Here is an 18091-nt window from a genome sequence, read left to right as displayed (position 1 = left end):
ACTCTCTGTGGAATGACGAGCCTGTTTACTTTAGCCACATTTAGCAGCGTTTACCCACTAAACTTGCTAACTAGAACATTATTAGGAAAGGCGATTGCAAAGATTCATAAAAAAAAAAACCCTATACTCACTTTGGTGAACATAGACGGATATATGTAGATCGGGAGCCGCATTCCCTTCACAAACAAACATCACCACTGCATCTTCAGCGGCTCAGATGTCGGGAGTAAATGACGACCACTATGTTCATTATTACATCCAGCAACAGCAACACCTCAATCACTCAATCAGAGATATTCTTGTCTAACTTACATCCCTGCTCTCACATCGAAACAATGGAGGTCGGACTGAGACAGCTGATCTGAGGTAAGACGCTCATGTCAATCAACTATCGTGGGAGCGGCCTCTGTTGGTGTGACGCCACACCGACAGGCATCTGAGAATTTGTACATACACTGCCAACACACATTAATATTCCAACAACATAAAAAAGTGTACTTAGCATCCGATGACCCCTTTAATATTGCAGCCTGCACTACAAACTGTGCTGAAGATACAAGTCAGGCAACACAAATCTGTTTCATGATTTGAAACAATATCACTCATTAGAACAGCACAAACTAAAAATGACTGGAAAAATGTAAAGGATTCGAAAACGGGAAGTGTTTGTCATGTTCTGACCACAAAGAATAGTTTAAAACCACACTGTCTGGTTTCAGCTTTCTTCCAGGAGCTAAAATCTGCTTTTAAACTTTTAAAATTTATTGTGATAATTATCAATATCGACTGATATGAAAAATTCTAGCATGATCATGTTTTGGCCATATTGCTCAGCCCTAGTGGAAACAAACTTAAATAGTATGCAGTAAATTATGTGTATTTCATTTATTGTATTAAAACAAGCCCATCTCTCTCTCTCTCTCTCTCTCTCTCTCTCTCTCTACACATGGATTTCACATTGTACTACGAAGCATTTGGGTGACTTTATAGCATATGAAGGAGAGTCCAGAACACATCAGGCCCCACTCAGCTAAATCAATCCTAGTTAGTGCCAAAAACCCATTACATCATTTCAGAGTTCAGCAGAGGAGGGTGTGGTGAATAGTGCATCATAATTAAGGACACATTCTGTGCAGCTTTTATATGCTGGTGCTGTTTAGATTTTTACCATCTGTTACGTCAGCCCACACCCCTATACTGCTTTATGCCTATTCTTTATGTTTTCATCTACATGATGACTGTTTAATGGCATGTAATTAACAGTTATGGGACAGAACAGAAATGTAATCAAACATGCAGCAATCTAACGACAGCACAAACCCTGGAGTGATCTGAGTCCTCATTTAACCTGCATGTGTATACATTGGACAGCACTGAGCAAATACATGCCAGGGCCCAAAAAAAAAAAAAAAGCCAAGAGGACGTGGCAAATAACTTGAGTTTTTGGAGCACAAGGGCGGTATTCACTCCAAGACTGAAGATCTTTCTGTTTCAGTTTATAAGCCAGACTCTTATTCTGCTAATAGTTTACTAGCTGAACCACACGAATGTGATGTCACAATGTCGGCTATTATAATTAGCGTGTCTTTTTCCTTTGATCAGAATATAATACAATTTATCTGTCCACCTGTATTAGGCATCCTTAACATCAACTGGGGACAATATAATTCCTATAACTACTATGTGCAATTACACTAAAAATGAAATGCACTTTTCTTATAAACCAAACCTCCTGTGCAAAGTACTTCAACTTGTGCAGAATTTAAGCAATGCAACCTTTTTATTCAGCATTCAGATTACGTTAGGTCAGAAAACAAATGGGAGTAAATATTCAGCTGAAAAGACTGAACAATAAAGAGAAGTGAATGCTGGAATGAGTTTCCACTCCGGTCCAATACTTCCTGTTCACTGCTGGCCAGATGAAATAAGAGCAAAACAATCCCCATTATGCAGGAACAGCTGTGCTCCCCATCAGGGGAAGGAAACCCATTCTATGCAGTATATGCATTCAGAATGTGTGACATTCCAGTCAAATTGCATACACACTTTAGTGCATTTACAAAGTCAGTATATCAGAAATTCTGAGAGTGCTGGTGGAATGCATAACCGAATATGTAAATCTTTGGAAAAAAGGAAATTGTAGTAACACTTGTCTCCACGTTACACACATTAAAAATTAGCTGTCTTGAAATATCATATTTAAATAATTTTAGCTATAATGTGTTTGTGTGCATGCTTCATCAGAACAGGTTTGAAGAAATTTTGTATTGCATCACTTGCTCACCAACTGATCCTCTGCAGTGAATGGGTGCCGTCAGAATGAGATTCCAAACTGCTGATAAAAACATAATCCGCAAGTAATGCACACGACTACAGTCCATAAATCTTGTGAAGCGAAAAGCTGTGTTTTTATAAGAAACAAATCCATCATTACTGTTTTAGACTTTTCGCTTGTAGACTGTGCTTTAATTGTGCGTATTTCTTTCCTGATTTGAGACTGATTTTTCAGACATGACAACTTTTTCATTTGAGAAAGCAATATTATGGCAAGAGGACTTTCGCCAGATGCAACAGTTTGATGTTACAAATGTTAATTATGCTAATGATTTGTTTATAAGCATGCAGCTTTTGAACATCTGGAGACATGATTTTATCAGCTGCATGGACTCCCATTTTGACGGCACCCATTCACTGCAGAGGATCTGTTGGTAAAAATGTGATGTAATGCTACATTTCTTCAATTCCTTCCACTGGAGAAACAAACTCATCTACATCTTAGATGTACTTAGAGTACATTCTCAGAACATTTTCATTTTTTAAACCATTGCTTTAATTACAACTTGTATCATTACAACATAGACCACAAAAAATAATAAAGTACATGGTTCATTACTCAGTAGGCTATTTATTCAAATGCGCAGAAGATTGATTATGCAAGTAACTGAGCTACATTCAGCTGTGGGTTAACTGCTGATAGGTGGGGTTAAAGGTGTGGTGGGCGTGTGGTAGGTTTGGGTGGTTGTGCACTCTGTCAAACCATAAGGACGTTTCCTGCAGTACTGTTATTGTCAAACGCATGTCTGATGTGTTTCAGTAAATTTATTATTAGTTAAGGTTATTCTTGAATTCAGTTGCCTACAATAACTGATTTAATGATGTAGTATAGTGGTTAGACGCAGAATTTTATTTCAAAATGTAATGCAAGACATTTAGGGACACGAGAAAAAGAAGAGTACACAGAGAAAGTCCCATTCTGTTATACTTATTAGTCTCAGCATTAGACACAGTAAAGCTACAACCGTTATGTGCATAGACCTTCTAGTACTAGATGGAAACCTGTTTACCTCGTATGTAGCTTATTTTACTCTCGTCCAAGAGACTGGATGAGGATGCTCCCATTGTGCTGCGTGGTTTGTCGCTGCGGTCCCGAGCTGAGGATTTTTCCCGTTAGTCCGATACGGTTTTGAAGCGCAGCGCCTATTTTGACTGTCAGATAATGACGAGCGCAAATAAAGTGTGACTCAAGCATCTCAAACTTCCTCAATCTGCAGCGCCGCCCGCTTATCCTCTCAGCTCTGTCAACATCCGAACAACAGCTGTGGCCATTTTTATAGAACCTAGCTTTTACGTTAGACTGCTTTGCTTATGTATTTACAAATATTTTCAATATATCTCTAACTCCTCTTTGTATTTGTATCTGTCGCAATTATTTTGTTAAACCTTTTTTTTAAAGTATAGGCTATTGACCGTTTCGCAAGATATGGCATAAACATAGTTTATTTGAAAAGTATTAGAATGTAGAACAGAACTTGCGTGTTCTATATTAGTTTTAATCGGTCTAGGTATTCTAGGGACCGTCTACAAAGTGCAAAATGAAGAAAATAAACGTAGGGCGCGTCCTCTGGTTCAAATTATTCACAATTCAAAAAAAAAAAAAAAAAAAAAAAGAAGAAGAAGATTTGCGCAAAGAAGAGGCAACGTTTTACACAAGTATTTTGAGTGTTGATATTCAGAATGAATCATGTAAAGAAAGAAAGAAAGAAATAAAGAAAGAAAGGGATGCCATCCAAAAGGCTTATGTTATTACTCTACTCCCCCCTAGAGGCAAAATTTGCAGTTAGTGTTACTGTCATAGGTTATGTAGACAAATAATATATTATGCTAAATATTAAAATAAATAAAATGCAAATTAATTACAAAATAATTATGATATACTAAGTCATAACTCTCAAAAAAGTGTATAAATTCTGAAATTATAAGGTACTTTGTTCATAATTATGTGATAAAAAGTTGTAAATTTTATATTTATATATGTATAAGTATATGTATATATATATATATATATATATATATATATATATATATATATATACATATGTATATAACTATACATCACATTATTAAAATAAATAAAATAGAAAAATTAAATATAATACACTAAGTCATAATTCTGAAATAAAAAGTGTTTCAATTATAAGGTACACACATGGATATATATGACTTAGTATATCATATTTTAATAATGTGATGAATGTGTATGTGTGTGTGTGTGTGTATATATGTATATATATATATTTCACCATATTTTGCTTTTTCAGTCATGCATTTTTGTGTCATAATTTTGACTGGTAATTAGGCCCTACATTTTTATTTTTGTGCTATACATTTTAAGCCATAATTTTGACTTTTAATTACTTTAATTGTGCCTTAATATCTCATAATACTGAAGTAGCATCTTATGGCATGTTTTTGCAATATATATGTATAAATTTAATTGCATATACATATATATATATGACTTAGTATATCATATTTTAATAATGTGATGAATGTGTATGTGTGTGTGTGTGTACATATATATATATATATATATATATATATATATATATATATATATATATTTCACCATATTTTGCTTTTTCAGTCATGCGTTTTTGTGTCATAATTTTGACTTTTAATTATTTTAATTGTGCCTTAATATCTCATAATACTGAAGTAGCTTCTTATGGCATGTTTTTGCAATATATATGTATAAATTTAATTGCATATACATGTGTGTGTATATATATATATATATATATATATATATATGGATTTATATGACTTAGTATATCATATTTTAATAATGTGATGAATGTGTATGTGTGTGTATATATATATATATACATATTTCACCATATTTTGCTTTTTTTGTCATGCGTTTTTGTGTCATAATTTTGACTGGTAATTAGGCCCTACATTTTTATTTTTGCGCTATACATTTTAAGCCATAATTTTGACTTTTAATTACTTTAATTGTGCCTTAATATCTCAGTAGCATTTTATGGCATGTTTTTGCAATATATATATATAGATTTGATTGCATATACATAAACATATATATATATATATATATATATATATATATATATGTAACTGACTCACTTGTTAAAAAAAGAAAAAGAAGAAGAAAAAAAGAAAAGAAAAAAACCGAACAACATTTCCCAGAATTCATTTAGCCTCACTGAAGCCGCCATATTGAGCTCAACAGAACGCGCTGGCAGGGAGAGAGTGTTCATAACATTGAGATGTAAGTATGTAAACAGCGGCGTTTCTACAGAAATATATGCTTTCTGGTTGTCGAGGTTGACGTTTACGTTAGCGAAAAGGGCATAATATGTCACAATCTCGCCGACAATGTCTTCATAATTGATTTAATGGAGCCTGTAAATACAGCATCTGGATTAGCAGAGAGAGTTAGCCGTTAGCTCTACGTTTTCATGACAGCGCAGGAGATAAAACCTTTCCGCCTTTTTTTTTTCTCGCCTCTGTATTTTGTTTTGCGGTCTTCAATATCTATCCGTGGCTGGAGAGCAGACAGTTATGCAATAGACGCTTTGTACGTGTAGGTAGATGCTTAATGTATTCATTGACACAAAGAGTTAGAAGTACCTTCAGGAGCTAATTTTAGCCTGCTAGCTCTGTGACTGCAGGGATAGACAGATTCATCATTTATTGTAGTATGATAGTCTTATAAAATGAACGAAAAACTGCAGAGCTGAAAATTAAAGTGAACATGGATAGAGTTTAATAGATTCATTAGTGGCGTCTTTCAGTTTAAACCAACGTCAACAGACCATAACATCCCTCAGATGTCAGTTGTCAGAGATGATCATAATGAAACCTAAACACTCTAAAACCCTAAACAATGATATTTGAAAATTATGTTTTGTGTAAATCCTAAATAGAAAATATTTAATCATGTATGAATTTGGACATTAAACACACAACAATTGTTTTGTTTTGATTCAGCATATGACCAAAACATGCACGTCATGTCAATACTGTTCTCTTTGGCTGTTTTTCCTCAGAGGTGAAGGACACACAGTGTATAAAAATGACACAAACGGTCCAGACAAATGGGGTTCAACCCCTCAGTAAGACTTGGGAGCTCAGTCTCTATGAATTACAGAGAACTCCACAGGTAAGAAAATTAATTTGTCAGTTGTTATCCACAGTTGTATGTTCAGATTTTTCAAGTGCCATTCTGACTGTATGTTAGTGAAACCCTGTGGAGAGATGGTTTTGGGATTTGTAGTTTATTTTTAGACCTTCAATGCAGCTTCTGTGGTGTTGTGCTCCCATAGGAGGCCATCACGGATGGTCTGGAGATCGCCGTGTCCCCGCGCAGCTTGCACAGTGAGCTCATGTGTCCCATCTGCCTGGACATGCTGAAGAACACCATGACCACCAAGGAGTGCCTGCACCGTTTCTGTGCCGACTGCATCATCACTGCGCTCAGATCGGGGTGGGTTTATGTTGTATATTGTATTTATGTATTCTGATAATGATTATGATGTGAAAAATTGCATAATGATATCACTAGATTGCTTTTTTTTTTTTTTTTTCATGTTAACATTATGAAATGGAGAACAAATCAAAATTGAAAATTCTTATATTTTATGGAATAATGCAGTGTACATTATACATGATTTATTTGTGTATGTCAGTAATTTTTTTTTTAGTGCACTCACTTTCTAAATCTTCTCATTCGAGAAGCCGTTTCACTCAGATACACATCACAATAGAGAAGAAAAGATGCTTACAATTTCCATTTCATGCCAGTTTGAAAGTATTTTATTTTGGTTCACAGGAATAAGGAGTGTCCAACATGCAGGAAGAAGCTGGTGTCTAAGCGCTCCCTCCGTCCAGACCCCAACTTCGACGCCCTGATCAGTAAGATCTACCCCAGCAGAGACGAGTATGAAGCCCACCAGGAGAGAGTGTTGGCCCGCATCAGCAAGCACAACAACCAGCAGGCACTCAGTCACAGTATTGAGGAGGGCCTAAAAATCCAGGCTATGAACAGGTTAGATGTCTGATATGAATCCATATGGAAAATGTTTTCAAATATTTACATTTGTGTATTCTTATTTTAATTTTAGTTGTCATGTTTAGTGTTATATCTTTTATCAATGGCTGTCATGTGCTGAAATCAGTTGTAACTTGACAGGATGTTTAGGTGTTGAAGCGCTTAGTGCTAAGGCTGTGCAAAAAAACGGATGCGATTATCACGTGCATCTTGTCAGTAATGCCGGTTCTGTGATTAGTCATGGAGCGGCATTTACTACACAGAGCCGTATTTCACTGACAAGCTACGCAATATCCAGTTCAAAATCGGACATGTATTGCCTCAGATTTTAAACTCGATATTGCGTAGCTTGTCGGTGAACTACGGCCCTGTGTAGTAAATACCATGTGTAGAGATGTGCATGATAATCGCGTCCAATTTTTTTTTACACAGCCCTACTTAGTACTGAAACCATATTGTAATTGTTAGAATGTCAGCAGTCTACACGTAAAACTGATCGTTCTGACCAAACCATAAGTTGTAGAGACTTGAAATTTGGAGGGATGGTAGTACTCACACGTTTTTGTTTTTGTTTTTACACACATGCACAATATTCGTAGCATACTATAGACCTCCTCATTCCGAACGACTTTACCTCTAGAACCACTGCTGTCAATCAAACCATTTGTTTAAATGATTTAGAAAATTAAAAAAAACTACTTTTGTGAACTAGTCCTAGGAAAAAAAAACACTACAGTACAGCTCTCCTGGGGTGCGTTTCCCATACGACGGAACTCACTGATTAACCTCCATAGTACGATGCATTGTTGTGGAAACAAACTAGCTAGTCACAACTGTTTCCCGAACACGGTCGCATCTCCGTCATTTGAACCACATTAGTTCAGCGATGTAGGGCCGTTGTTAATAATAATTTACACACTGTGGTGAAGTAATAATTTCTGCTATATAACTGATTAGAGATCTCTAAAATGCAGCTGTATTGAAAATGGCACATGATGACTAATTTACTATTTTCTTGTTCCCTGTCATTTCACTTATTTGATGTTTGATTAATCACGGGTTCCCTATTACGTCATACTCCCTTAGGCATTTATGCACATGCGCACTATTCAAAAACGCTTATAGAGGATGCGCAAAAGTACGTAGATTAAAATGTATTTATGTTTAGATAGTTTTAGATAGAATGGAAGATTTTGTATTGCATGTCAGCTTGCTTATTGTGCCCAAGGGCATAATGTATTGAGCCCATATGTCTTACTAACAAAGAACTATGCTTCTAACCACAGGTCGAGAGCTGTAATTCCAACCATGTAAGTTTGTGACGCTGTTTGCATATGTTCATTTGAACTACAGTTTCAAGAAACACCGAATCGTTGAACTATGTTGGTAACGACGGAACTTGCGACCATAGTTGGCTAACGATGCTTTTGGGAAACGCACTCCTGGTCAATAATTATCAAAAAATGTTGAAATTTACCCTTTGGAAAGCTATAACGGGGTTGGTTAGAAAAGGGGCCTGTCCAAAGCCTACAAAGCCTAAACGAAATCTCAAAACAGGTGATTCTAAACAAGCATGCAAAGTTTTAAGGAGATAAGACCACAACTGGCGCTATAACAGCCATAAATGTAAAAATAAAAAACATCATATTTCTATGGTAAATGACTTGAATTAGCCAAAAATGCTTATTTACTCATCGATTTAGGTCGTTACAGGCTTGATAAATATGCAATGTCTGTTTTTATGTGCTTAAATGCCTTAAACCGCTTAAACCCCCGTAATTGCTGCTTGCAGCTATATTGAATATTATGTTTTTACTCTAATATAATATATCTTTTTGTGAAATTTTTTTTTAATTTTGCTGTTTGTTTTTTTATCTGTGTTCCCACCGTTCCATCACTGGGTGCGCTGTAGACTCCAGCGGGGGAAGAAGCACCAGATTGAAAATGGTAGCGGGGCAGAGGACAATGGAGACAGTTCACACTGCAGCAATGCGTCAGTCCACAGTAACCAAGAGGCCGGACCTAGCATCAAACGAACCAAAACTTCAGACGATTCAGGACTGGACATGGACAATGCCACAGAGAACGGAGGAGGAGACATGGCACTGGACGGGGCCAGTGAGATTGAGCTGGTGTTTCGCCCTCATCCGACACTGATGGAAAAAGAAGACGCAGCGCAGACAAGGTGAGCCAATTCAGTTTCAAATGAGCCTTTGCAAAGACCGCCCCCTCCTTTGTTACTGTTGGTACGTCACACCACACATGATGTTCTTATGCAGTGTGAAATGCATTGCAGAGCAAAGAGGACACTGACAGGTTATTTTAGATATGAAACAAAGCCTCAGCTTTCAAATTTTGTCGTTTTGTAAGAAATTCAAACAATAAATTCCGTTTTGTGGCCCGTTATGTGTCATGACCGGTCGCTGTAGCGTCATGTGAACCAATAATCTCCTCTTTACTAGTTTTAGCATGAAAAAACATGACAAAAGACATCAATACACTATTTTTTGAGTTCACGTCCACCAGCGTTACTCTATTCTTCTGTCTGGTTTGTTTGTCGGACAAAAATAACAGACTTGACGTTATGATTGGTCAGATCATCTGTCAGTCGAACTCCCTGCAAAGGGTCAATTGCAAGTTAGTTTTAACCTATTTAGCATTTTTTAAGCAAGTTTCTTTGGTTCACTTCATCACTTACCATCTCTTTCTTTTGCATGAATGAACATAAGAAGGTATCTTGTTTCAACCATGGAAAAATGTCAGTACACATCATTTTTTTGAGTTCAGGTCCACCAACGTTACTCTGCTCTCCTGTCTGGTTTGTTTCTTGGACAAAAATGGCAGATTCTGCATTATGATTGGTCAGATCGCCTGTCAGTCAAACTGCCTGCAAATGATTTATCATCATTTTAGTTATGTGTTTTAACAAGTTTCTTTTATTTACTTTGTTATTTAGTGTAAAGTTAAATGTGGAATTTGTTACCAGGTACATTAAGACTTCGGGAAACGCCACAGTGGACCACCTCTCCAAATACTTGGCCGTCAGATTGGCTTTGGAGGAAATGCGCAAGAACGGAGAGGCAAGCCCCATCAACGTAGAGGCAGCCAGCGAAAAACAGTACACCATCTATATCCCTACAGCAAACAACCAGTTCACAGTAAGTTTGGTGCTGGTTCATCTAGGGCTTCACAGTATGGTCACACAACAATCATATTTTGATCATTTGGACAAAGATTCTGATGTGATAAACATTTAACATCTCATACTCATACTTGGATGTCACATCAATTTCAAGCAAGCTTCCCCAAGCTTGTCATTTTTGATTTTGCATTGATAATCTGTCAGAAATAAAGATGTGATACAGATGTGACATCAAAAAAAAAATTGTCAAACATGTATTTCTTTAATATGACACTGTCCATTTTTTCCCCACAGGTCCTGAACGGCTCTTTTTCTCTGGAGCTGGTGAGCGAGAAGTACTGGAAAGTCAACAAGCCCATGGAGTTGTACTTTGCCCCAACGAAGGAGCACAAATAAATCCAGTGACACATGAGGGTCTGAGCTGACCTGGGACAGACTGATGGTTCATCCTCTCTTCTCTCTCCCCGTTTCTTTCTGTCTTTCTCTCGCTGTTCCTCCTCATCTGGAGTATACTAGTCTCTGGAGCCCCAGCTCCTCAATAACTGGCTGCTTTGATTTGTTTTTTTTATTGTCTTTTTGTATGGGAACGAGACCAGGGTTGCTCATTGGGAATGGGGTGGGAGGGCCATGGAAGTCAAACCGGTGTGGATTTGTTTTTTTTCCTCCCCTTTTCAGTTGACACAATCATTTCATTGTTACATGTTGAGTCCGTCAAGAGGGCTCAGGTGTTGCCTTCAACAAGCCAAACTTTTAGTCTTCAAAATGGATAATGCAGCCGTGAGGAAATCGCACTGAGTGCTTCATGAAAGACTGTCAGAAGGTGGCTTTCATAGCCAATGGCACTGTCCTTTAATATCAGACTTGACCAATGACGTTTGCAGAGCTGTAAGAGATTTTAAGTGCATTTTCAGACACACCACTCCTGTAGCAGCAACATTTGTTCACTTACATGACTGCATCTTGCCACTGTGTACCAGTACAATGTGATGGCTTAGTTCACATGACATGACAGTGTCATGTCACTAGTCTGTACTACTGTGTTGGTCTTCAGATGTTTCGGGGATTGTACATATTACATCACTTTATAGAATAACTACCTGGAAAATGTTTATTGACACCAATGTTACAGTTATTACAGTACTGTTTCATAAAACATAAGTTGGCAGTTGTACATTTGGACCCAGTTTTTAATAGTTTCATAGACGCTTCATCTAAGCCATGGAAAAACTTTTTAGAGCATGAAGTACTTTTAGTTTGACATCCTTGGCATACATTTGAGTTCATGTTGTTGTTTGGAAAAAAAAAATGTATACAGCGTTCTTTGTTTGGAAAATAAATAAAAAAAATGTATGCAAATATTGGTGTCACAGTTTGTGTCATGCCACTGCTTTTAAAACAAGTTAAACATAGTGGAGTAGCAACAACACAATTCCAGCAGATGGCGTTAGTGCTTCAAGATATTTAAGGCTATGGTCAATGATACAATAGAAAAATCAAGAATAATATAATGGTTATCATGGTGAAAAGACATACCAAATATAAATAAGTGATTCTTTTAAAAACAAAAAATGTTTGCTAATAGTTTGTACTGTAAAATTCTGGCCAATATGATAAGCTGATAATTATTTCATGTTCTGGCCAATAATTAATGAATGATCAATATTAAAATTTGATCAAATCAATCATCACAACATGATAAAGTACAGCATTAAAATGGACAATAATGTAGAGATATACAAAGGATTACATTTAACACTTTTATTAGGGTCTTAAAGATTGTGATGATAGCATAGGCAATCTGAATGTAAAGACAGGAAATAAAAAATAGAAATATTTAAATATCACAATATAAAAGAGAGAAAAACCACTGCTGAAAATACACTGTATGTCGTGTATAATATATAAGAACTCTAATACTGCCAAATAACTGGTATGGTACCACAATATTGTGCAACTCTACTGTCAGTAATGACATAACTTTCCTGAGATCCAACTTATTTCTGAGATCCAACTTATTGCTGGTTGATGCTGGTCCTTGACCAGCAACATGACGAGCATAAACCAGCAAAAACCAGCAAAGGACCAGCTTAAACCAGCATCAAAACATGCCTACCAGCATATGCTGTTTTTTTCACCAGGGCTTTTAGCTTTCGTACCTTAGCATACCACCCCGCTGATTGCTTCACCTCTTATGTATGAGTTCAGGCAATCTTAAATTGAAGTTGTAACAAGGCTGCTGTAGTAGGTTGTGTAATCTGTGAAGATTAGTGAGAACTTTTACAGTTTTGATGTAATCTCACCACGTGATGCTCTGTAGCACTATTTATTTTAAAGGTACTGTATTTATGCTCATACATCAGTGTTTGTCAATCTTGCTCATAAGAGTCATTGCTGCATATTTTATAGTTTGGGTCATGTAGTGCTTCATTAATGAAATTAAATGAGTCTGTTAAATGAATCAGGTGTGTAAAATGTTTACATTCCGCCACAGGTTTGTATGCTTTCAGTTGAGTTTGTTCCTCAGGTTCATTGTGGTCGCATTGTGCCCAAAAACTGTTGTCTCCTTCCCTCTGTTATGGCTTCCTTCTGTCATTCAACTCTGTTGAGTGGACTGTTGATTTGATATATGAGACTTGATGTGGTTTATTCTTCTGCATGCTCTACAAGTTCTTCTAACAGTGTTCTTCACCAGTGAGGCAATACACAGCATCTCTTTCTTTGTGTTTCTTACATTCAGTGCTTTTCATTTTCTTCATATATTATAAATATTATAAATCACTCATTAAAAACAATTGCTCTCACTTTTACAGTTTATAAGCTGTGTATATTTGAATCATAAATCATGTGGCGCTGTGTTACATTTTCAATTATTATGCTTTATGGTGTGTTAGAATGAGTCAGTGTTTGTTTAAACTCTCTCGCTTTATCACAGCCTGCCTTGAGGATCATAAATTAATTTTGTTCACACTCTTTTACACATACACTCTTAAAAATAAAGGTGCTTCACAATGCCATAGAAGAACCTTTTTTTTTTTTAAATGGTTCCATAAAGAACCTTTAACATCTGAAGAACCTTTCTGTTGCACAAAAGGTTCTTTGTGGCGAAAGAAGGTTCTTCAGATCATAAAAAGGTAAGAAAGAGATGGTTCTTTAAAGGAGAAGTCCACTTCCAAAACAAAGATTCACATATAATGTATGTCTTAGATGTTCATGTCTTTCTTTCTTCAGTTGTAAAGAAATTATGTTTTTTGAGGAAAACATTTCTGCATTTTTCATCATATAATGGACTGATATGGTGCCCTGATTTTGAACTTCCAAAATGCAGTTTAAATGCAGCTTCAAACAATCCCAAATGCGGTTGTAAATGATCCCAGCCGAGGAAGAAGGGTCTTATCTAGCGAAACGATCGGTTATTTTCATTTAAAAAATACAGTTTCAATACATTTTAATCTCAAATGCTCATCTTGCCTTGCTCTCCCTGAACTCTGTGTATTCTGGCTCAAGACAGTTAGAGTATGTCGAAAAACTCCAACTGTATTTTCTCCCTCAACTTCAAAAATCATTTCAAAATCATCCTACATCACTGCAGAAGTACCGATCCAGTCTTTGCAAAGTGAACATGCAAAGAAGATCAAACACCCTTAACAAAAAAGGTAAAACAGTGATATAGGACAATTTTGAAGTTGAGGGAGAACATGAGATTGGAGTTTTTCAACATACCCTAACTGTCACAAACCGAAAAAAAAAAAAAAACAGTTCAGGCAGAGCAAGACAAGACAAGCTTTTGACATTAAAAAGTATACAAATTCTATTATTTTTATGAAAATAACTGATCGTTTCGCTAGATAAGACACTTCTTCCTTAGATTGGATCATTTACAACCACGTTTGGGATCGTATGGGATCGTATTTAAACTGCATTTTGGAAGTTCAAACTCGGGGCGCCATAGAAATCCATTATACGGAAAAAAAATCCTGAAATGTTTTCTTCAAAAAACATAATTTTTTTACTAGGAAGAAAGAAAGACATGAACATCTTGGATGACAAGGGGTGAGTACATTATCTGTCAATTTTTGTTCTGGAAGTGTACTTCTCCTTTAAGCCTTGTCTGTTAAAACATTAACATTAAGATCATTAAATGCTTCTGAAGTATTGTTCATTGTTAGTTCACGTTTACTAATGTAAACTAATAATAACAAATGTAAAGAGTTACCATTATATCCATTATATTTATGTACTGATTCACAAATCTCTGCCTTATCTTATCCTGTAGCATAGGCTTTAAAGATTGTGATATTTCCGAAGCGGCCTATTAATATGACCTCAGGTGATTTGCCAGTGGTTTATATGTCAAGAAGAGCAAGTCAGGCCATGTGGTTCATGTACAGTCAGAGTTTTTCTGTGTTGGGTCTTATTTATCCGTTCTGCATAGTTGAATATGCATCCATTCATAATGGATTTTACAGCCTTGCAGCGAGGAGGCAGCTGACCCTCACTGCAGTCTAACAAATGTGTTTTTACTAGCGCTCTCAGGGCAGTTTTAATCTCAGCGCGGTCGGGGTCATGGCAGGGGTCGCTAACACCCTGCTGCGTTTAAAGGACAAAAAGCTGCAGCCTCCCACATCAAAGATGAGCCATGCATTTGTAAAAGCCCCTGACAGTACATCCGTATAACCTTAAGCACTCTGGCATTTTCACAGATCAAAAATGATCTCTGTGGACCTGTCAGATTGACGCTTTAGACAAAGTCAGAGGCATAGAAGCATAAATGTCTACATAGGTTTTGAGTAGATTAGTTGGCTTCTGCTCATGCTGTATATGTTTGCTTGTGTTGTTAGTTCATCTGATGCTCACAGCTTTCAGAGAGGCAAGCATGAGATTAGAAAATCTATTAATATGCTGGTGATGTTCATTTTAAACTGTTCTGAGCTTTTAAGCTGGTCAATAATCACTGGTCTTTACGTCACCAGCACTCGTAGTTTGATGCCGCCTGCCTCTCAATGGTTTGCAGATGGCAACATTAAGCAGATATTCCCTGGCAGTCATGACTAGGGACTTTATTTCAGCTGTTTTCTCTCAAAGTGTGTGTTCGGAGAGCTGGATGAGAACAGTGTCGGGCTCTTTCCACACACACTGCACTGAACAATTAGATATTCATGCTTTGACACACAGTGGCGGAAGAGGACCTGCATTCACATCTTTGAATTAAAGCCTCCATACACTGCCAAACTGCAAAACAGATTCATGAACAGTTCTTTTTCAGTTGTGTTAATTCTTTCTCTCCTTTTTATTTCAGTTTTGATGGCCTCCTTTTTATATGCAATGTACATTAGAGATTTGGCTGCTGCTCTTAATTCCAGTAAACACTAATCCTAGTGCTATGACATGCAGTTATTGTCTAGTAAATTGTGTGCTCCTGCTTTGTAGCAACAGTTATGGAGGGACGTTTTCTGTTTCCGCATGACAGTGTTCCTATGTAATTTTCCAGCATCCAGATGAAAACCCTTAGATTATTATTCATGGTTTTGAGTTACCAGTATTGTGTTTGGGTGTCCACATACTTTTAGCCATGTCTCATCTAATATGTAGGATGATAATTTTGTGTTTTGGATATTGATTCATCAAAACAATGTTGCAGCTGTGCAGCACGTGATATAGCAATAGACTTATATACGATAAGTCTAGTATTTCTACATTTTTATACAGTTGTGGTCAAAATTGTACATGCATTTTGCAGAATCTAGCATTTATTTTACCAAAACAAGAGCGATATTTCACATAAAAGATGTTTACATATAGTCCACAAGAAAAAAAATAATAGTTGAATTTATAAAAAAATGTGACTGTTCAAAAGTTTACATACGCTTGATTCTTAATACTGTGTTGTTACCTGGATGATCCACAGCTGTGTTTTTTTGTTTAGTGGTAGTTGTTCATGAGTCGTTTATTTGTCCTGAACAGTTAAACTGCCCGCTGTTCTTTAGAAAAATCTTTTAGGTTGCACAAATTCTTTGGTTTTCCAACAGTCATCTTTCCAACTATGACTGTATGATTTTGAGACCCCTCTTTTCACACCGAGGGACTCACACACAACTATTACAAAAAGTTTGAATGCTCACTGATGCTCTAAAAGGAAAAACGCTGCATTAAGAGTGGGGGTGTAAACTTTTGAACAGAGTGAAGGCGTGTTCAATTTACTTATTTTGCCTAAATGTCATATTTTTCTCATTTAGTACTGCCCTTCAGAAACTACAGAAGTTACTTGCATGTTTCCCATAAGATAAAATAAGTTAAATTTACCCTGAACTTCAAATTCAAAAGTTTTCACCCTCTGTCTCTTAATGCATTGTTTTGCATTCTGGCGGGTCAATGAGTGTTTGAACTTTTTGTAAAAGTTGAATATGAGTCCCTCAGCTGTCCTCAGCGTGAAAAAATGGATCTCAAAATCATACAGTCATTGATGGAAAGGGTTCAAATATGCAAAAGATGCTGGAAACCAAAGAATTTGTGGGACCTGAAGGATTTTTCTGAAGAACAGCAAGCAGTTTAACTGTTCAGGACAAACAAGGGACTCATGAACAACTATCACAAAAAAAAAAAACAAACAACAAAAAAAAAAACAGCTGTGAATCATCCAGGTAACAACACAGTATTAAGAATCAACTGTATGTAAACTTATGAACGGGGTAATTTTTTTATAAATTCAAAAATAATTTTCTCTTGTGCACTATATGTAATCATTTTTTATGTGAAATATCTTATTCAGGTCAGTACTAAATAAAAAATAACATGCATTTTGTAGGATCCCTCTTATTTTGGTAAAATAATTAACATTGTATATTGTATACCATTATATATCCCTCTCGACCTGATATCCAGGAATTTCTGTCTCCAGGAACTATATAATAAATAATGTGAATCTTAAAAATTATATATATTATATATTAATATATTATGTTAGATTAAATATTCTTTTTATAAAATAATAATAAATATATTGTAAATGACTAATATATCATTTTATAAATAGTATATGACCTGTGTGTGTGTGCTTGAATACATGGTTTTTAAGGACACAAATGTGTATAATGACAAGGGCATTACAACATAAGCATGGTTTATGAGGAGACCTCCTGTATTCTTGTAACCCAAATGGCTTAAAAACTCTCTAAGCTGTGTGTTTTGAAACTTAAAAAATGCCTGAGGTTTTCTGTTTTCTATTATGTTGAGGGGTGGGGTTAGGGGTTAGAAAATATGATTAGCTTTGTATAAAAATCATTACGCCCATAAACCACATTACAAGTATGTGTGTGTGAATACACACAGATAAAGAGTATAACTTATAAAACATATAAAACTCAAATATAGTATATATATATATATGACCTCTGAGGTCATGAAGAAAGGGATCTCATTTGAACAATTTAATTAGTTTTTCTTCCTAGCTTCCAAAAAAGGAAACTTCAGGAAATGCTTCTTCGCAGTCTATCTACACACCACTACCGATGAACTATTCTCTGTGTAAACAAAGTTCTCTTAACTGATCCTCTTCATGCATCTGCTGCCATCTATCTTCAAAAAATGTATCATGTTCCTGG

General features: G+C 36.1%; 2 protein-coding genes across 3 annotated transcripts in view; one reads left to right on the top strand and one right to left on the bottom strand.

Annotated features, from left to right (window-relative positions):
• The window catches only part of niban1b (niban apoptosis regulator 1b), a 34218-nt gene extending 30667 nt beyond the window's left edge, over positions 1-3551 (bottom strand). Inside the window, exon 1 of the mRNA XM_051135434.1 lies at positions 3345-3551. Within this exon, the coding sequence (XP_050991391.1) occupies positions 3345-3399 (55 nt within the window). The 5' untranslated portion in view covers positions 3400-3551. The remainder of the gene's footprint in view (positions 1-3344) is intronic.
• Positions 3552-5502: 1951 nt separating this feature from the next.
• Positions 5503-11860, top strand: rnf2 (ring finger protein 2). 2 transcript variants are annotated; one of them, XM_051139055.1, is made up of 8 exons: positions 5503-5569; positions 6351-6463; positions 6627-6787; positions 7133-7348; positions 8638-8661; positions 9264-9536; positions 10338-10509; positions 10788-11860. In XM_051139055.1, exons 2-8 carry the CDS (start codon positions 6377-6379, stop codon positions 10887-10889), a joined length of 1035 nt encoding a protein of 344 aa, XP_050995012.1. In that variant the 5' UTR covers positions 5503-5569; positions 6351-6376; the 3' UTR covers positions 10890-11860. The 2 variants fall into 2 exon arrangements, with proteins under 2 accessions (XP_050995012.1, XP_050995023.1); XM_051139066.1 differs by lacking the exon at positions 8638-8661 and having other exon boundaries at positions 10788-11859.
• Positions 11861-18091: the final 6231 nt, after the last annotated feature.

This window comes from Labeo rohita, chromosome 2 (genome assembly GCF_022985175.1).
Source record: "Labeo rohita strain BAU-BD-2019 chromosome 2, IGBB_LRoh.1.0, whole genome shotgun sequence".
In the NCBI taxonomy this organism is placed as follows: Eukaryota; Metazoa; Chordata; class Actinopteri; order Cypriniformes; family Cyprinidae; genus Labeo; species Labeo rohita.
This window is presented reverse-complemented; position numbering and strand designations above follow the sequence as displayed.

Coding starts and splice junctions, on each gene's coding strand:
- rnf2 (XM_051139055.1), top strand. CDS start 6,377: ATGACACAAACGGTCCAGACAAATGGGGTTCAACCCCTCAGTAAGACT. Junction 8,662..9,263: donor AGAGCTGTAATTCCAACCAT/GTAAGTTTGTGA, acceptor GGTGCGCTGTAG/ACTCCAGCGGGGGAAGAAGC. Junction 9,537..10,337: donor GAAGACGCAGCGCAGACAAG/GTGAGCCAATTC, acceptor ATTTGTTACCAG/GTACATTAAGACTTCGGGAA.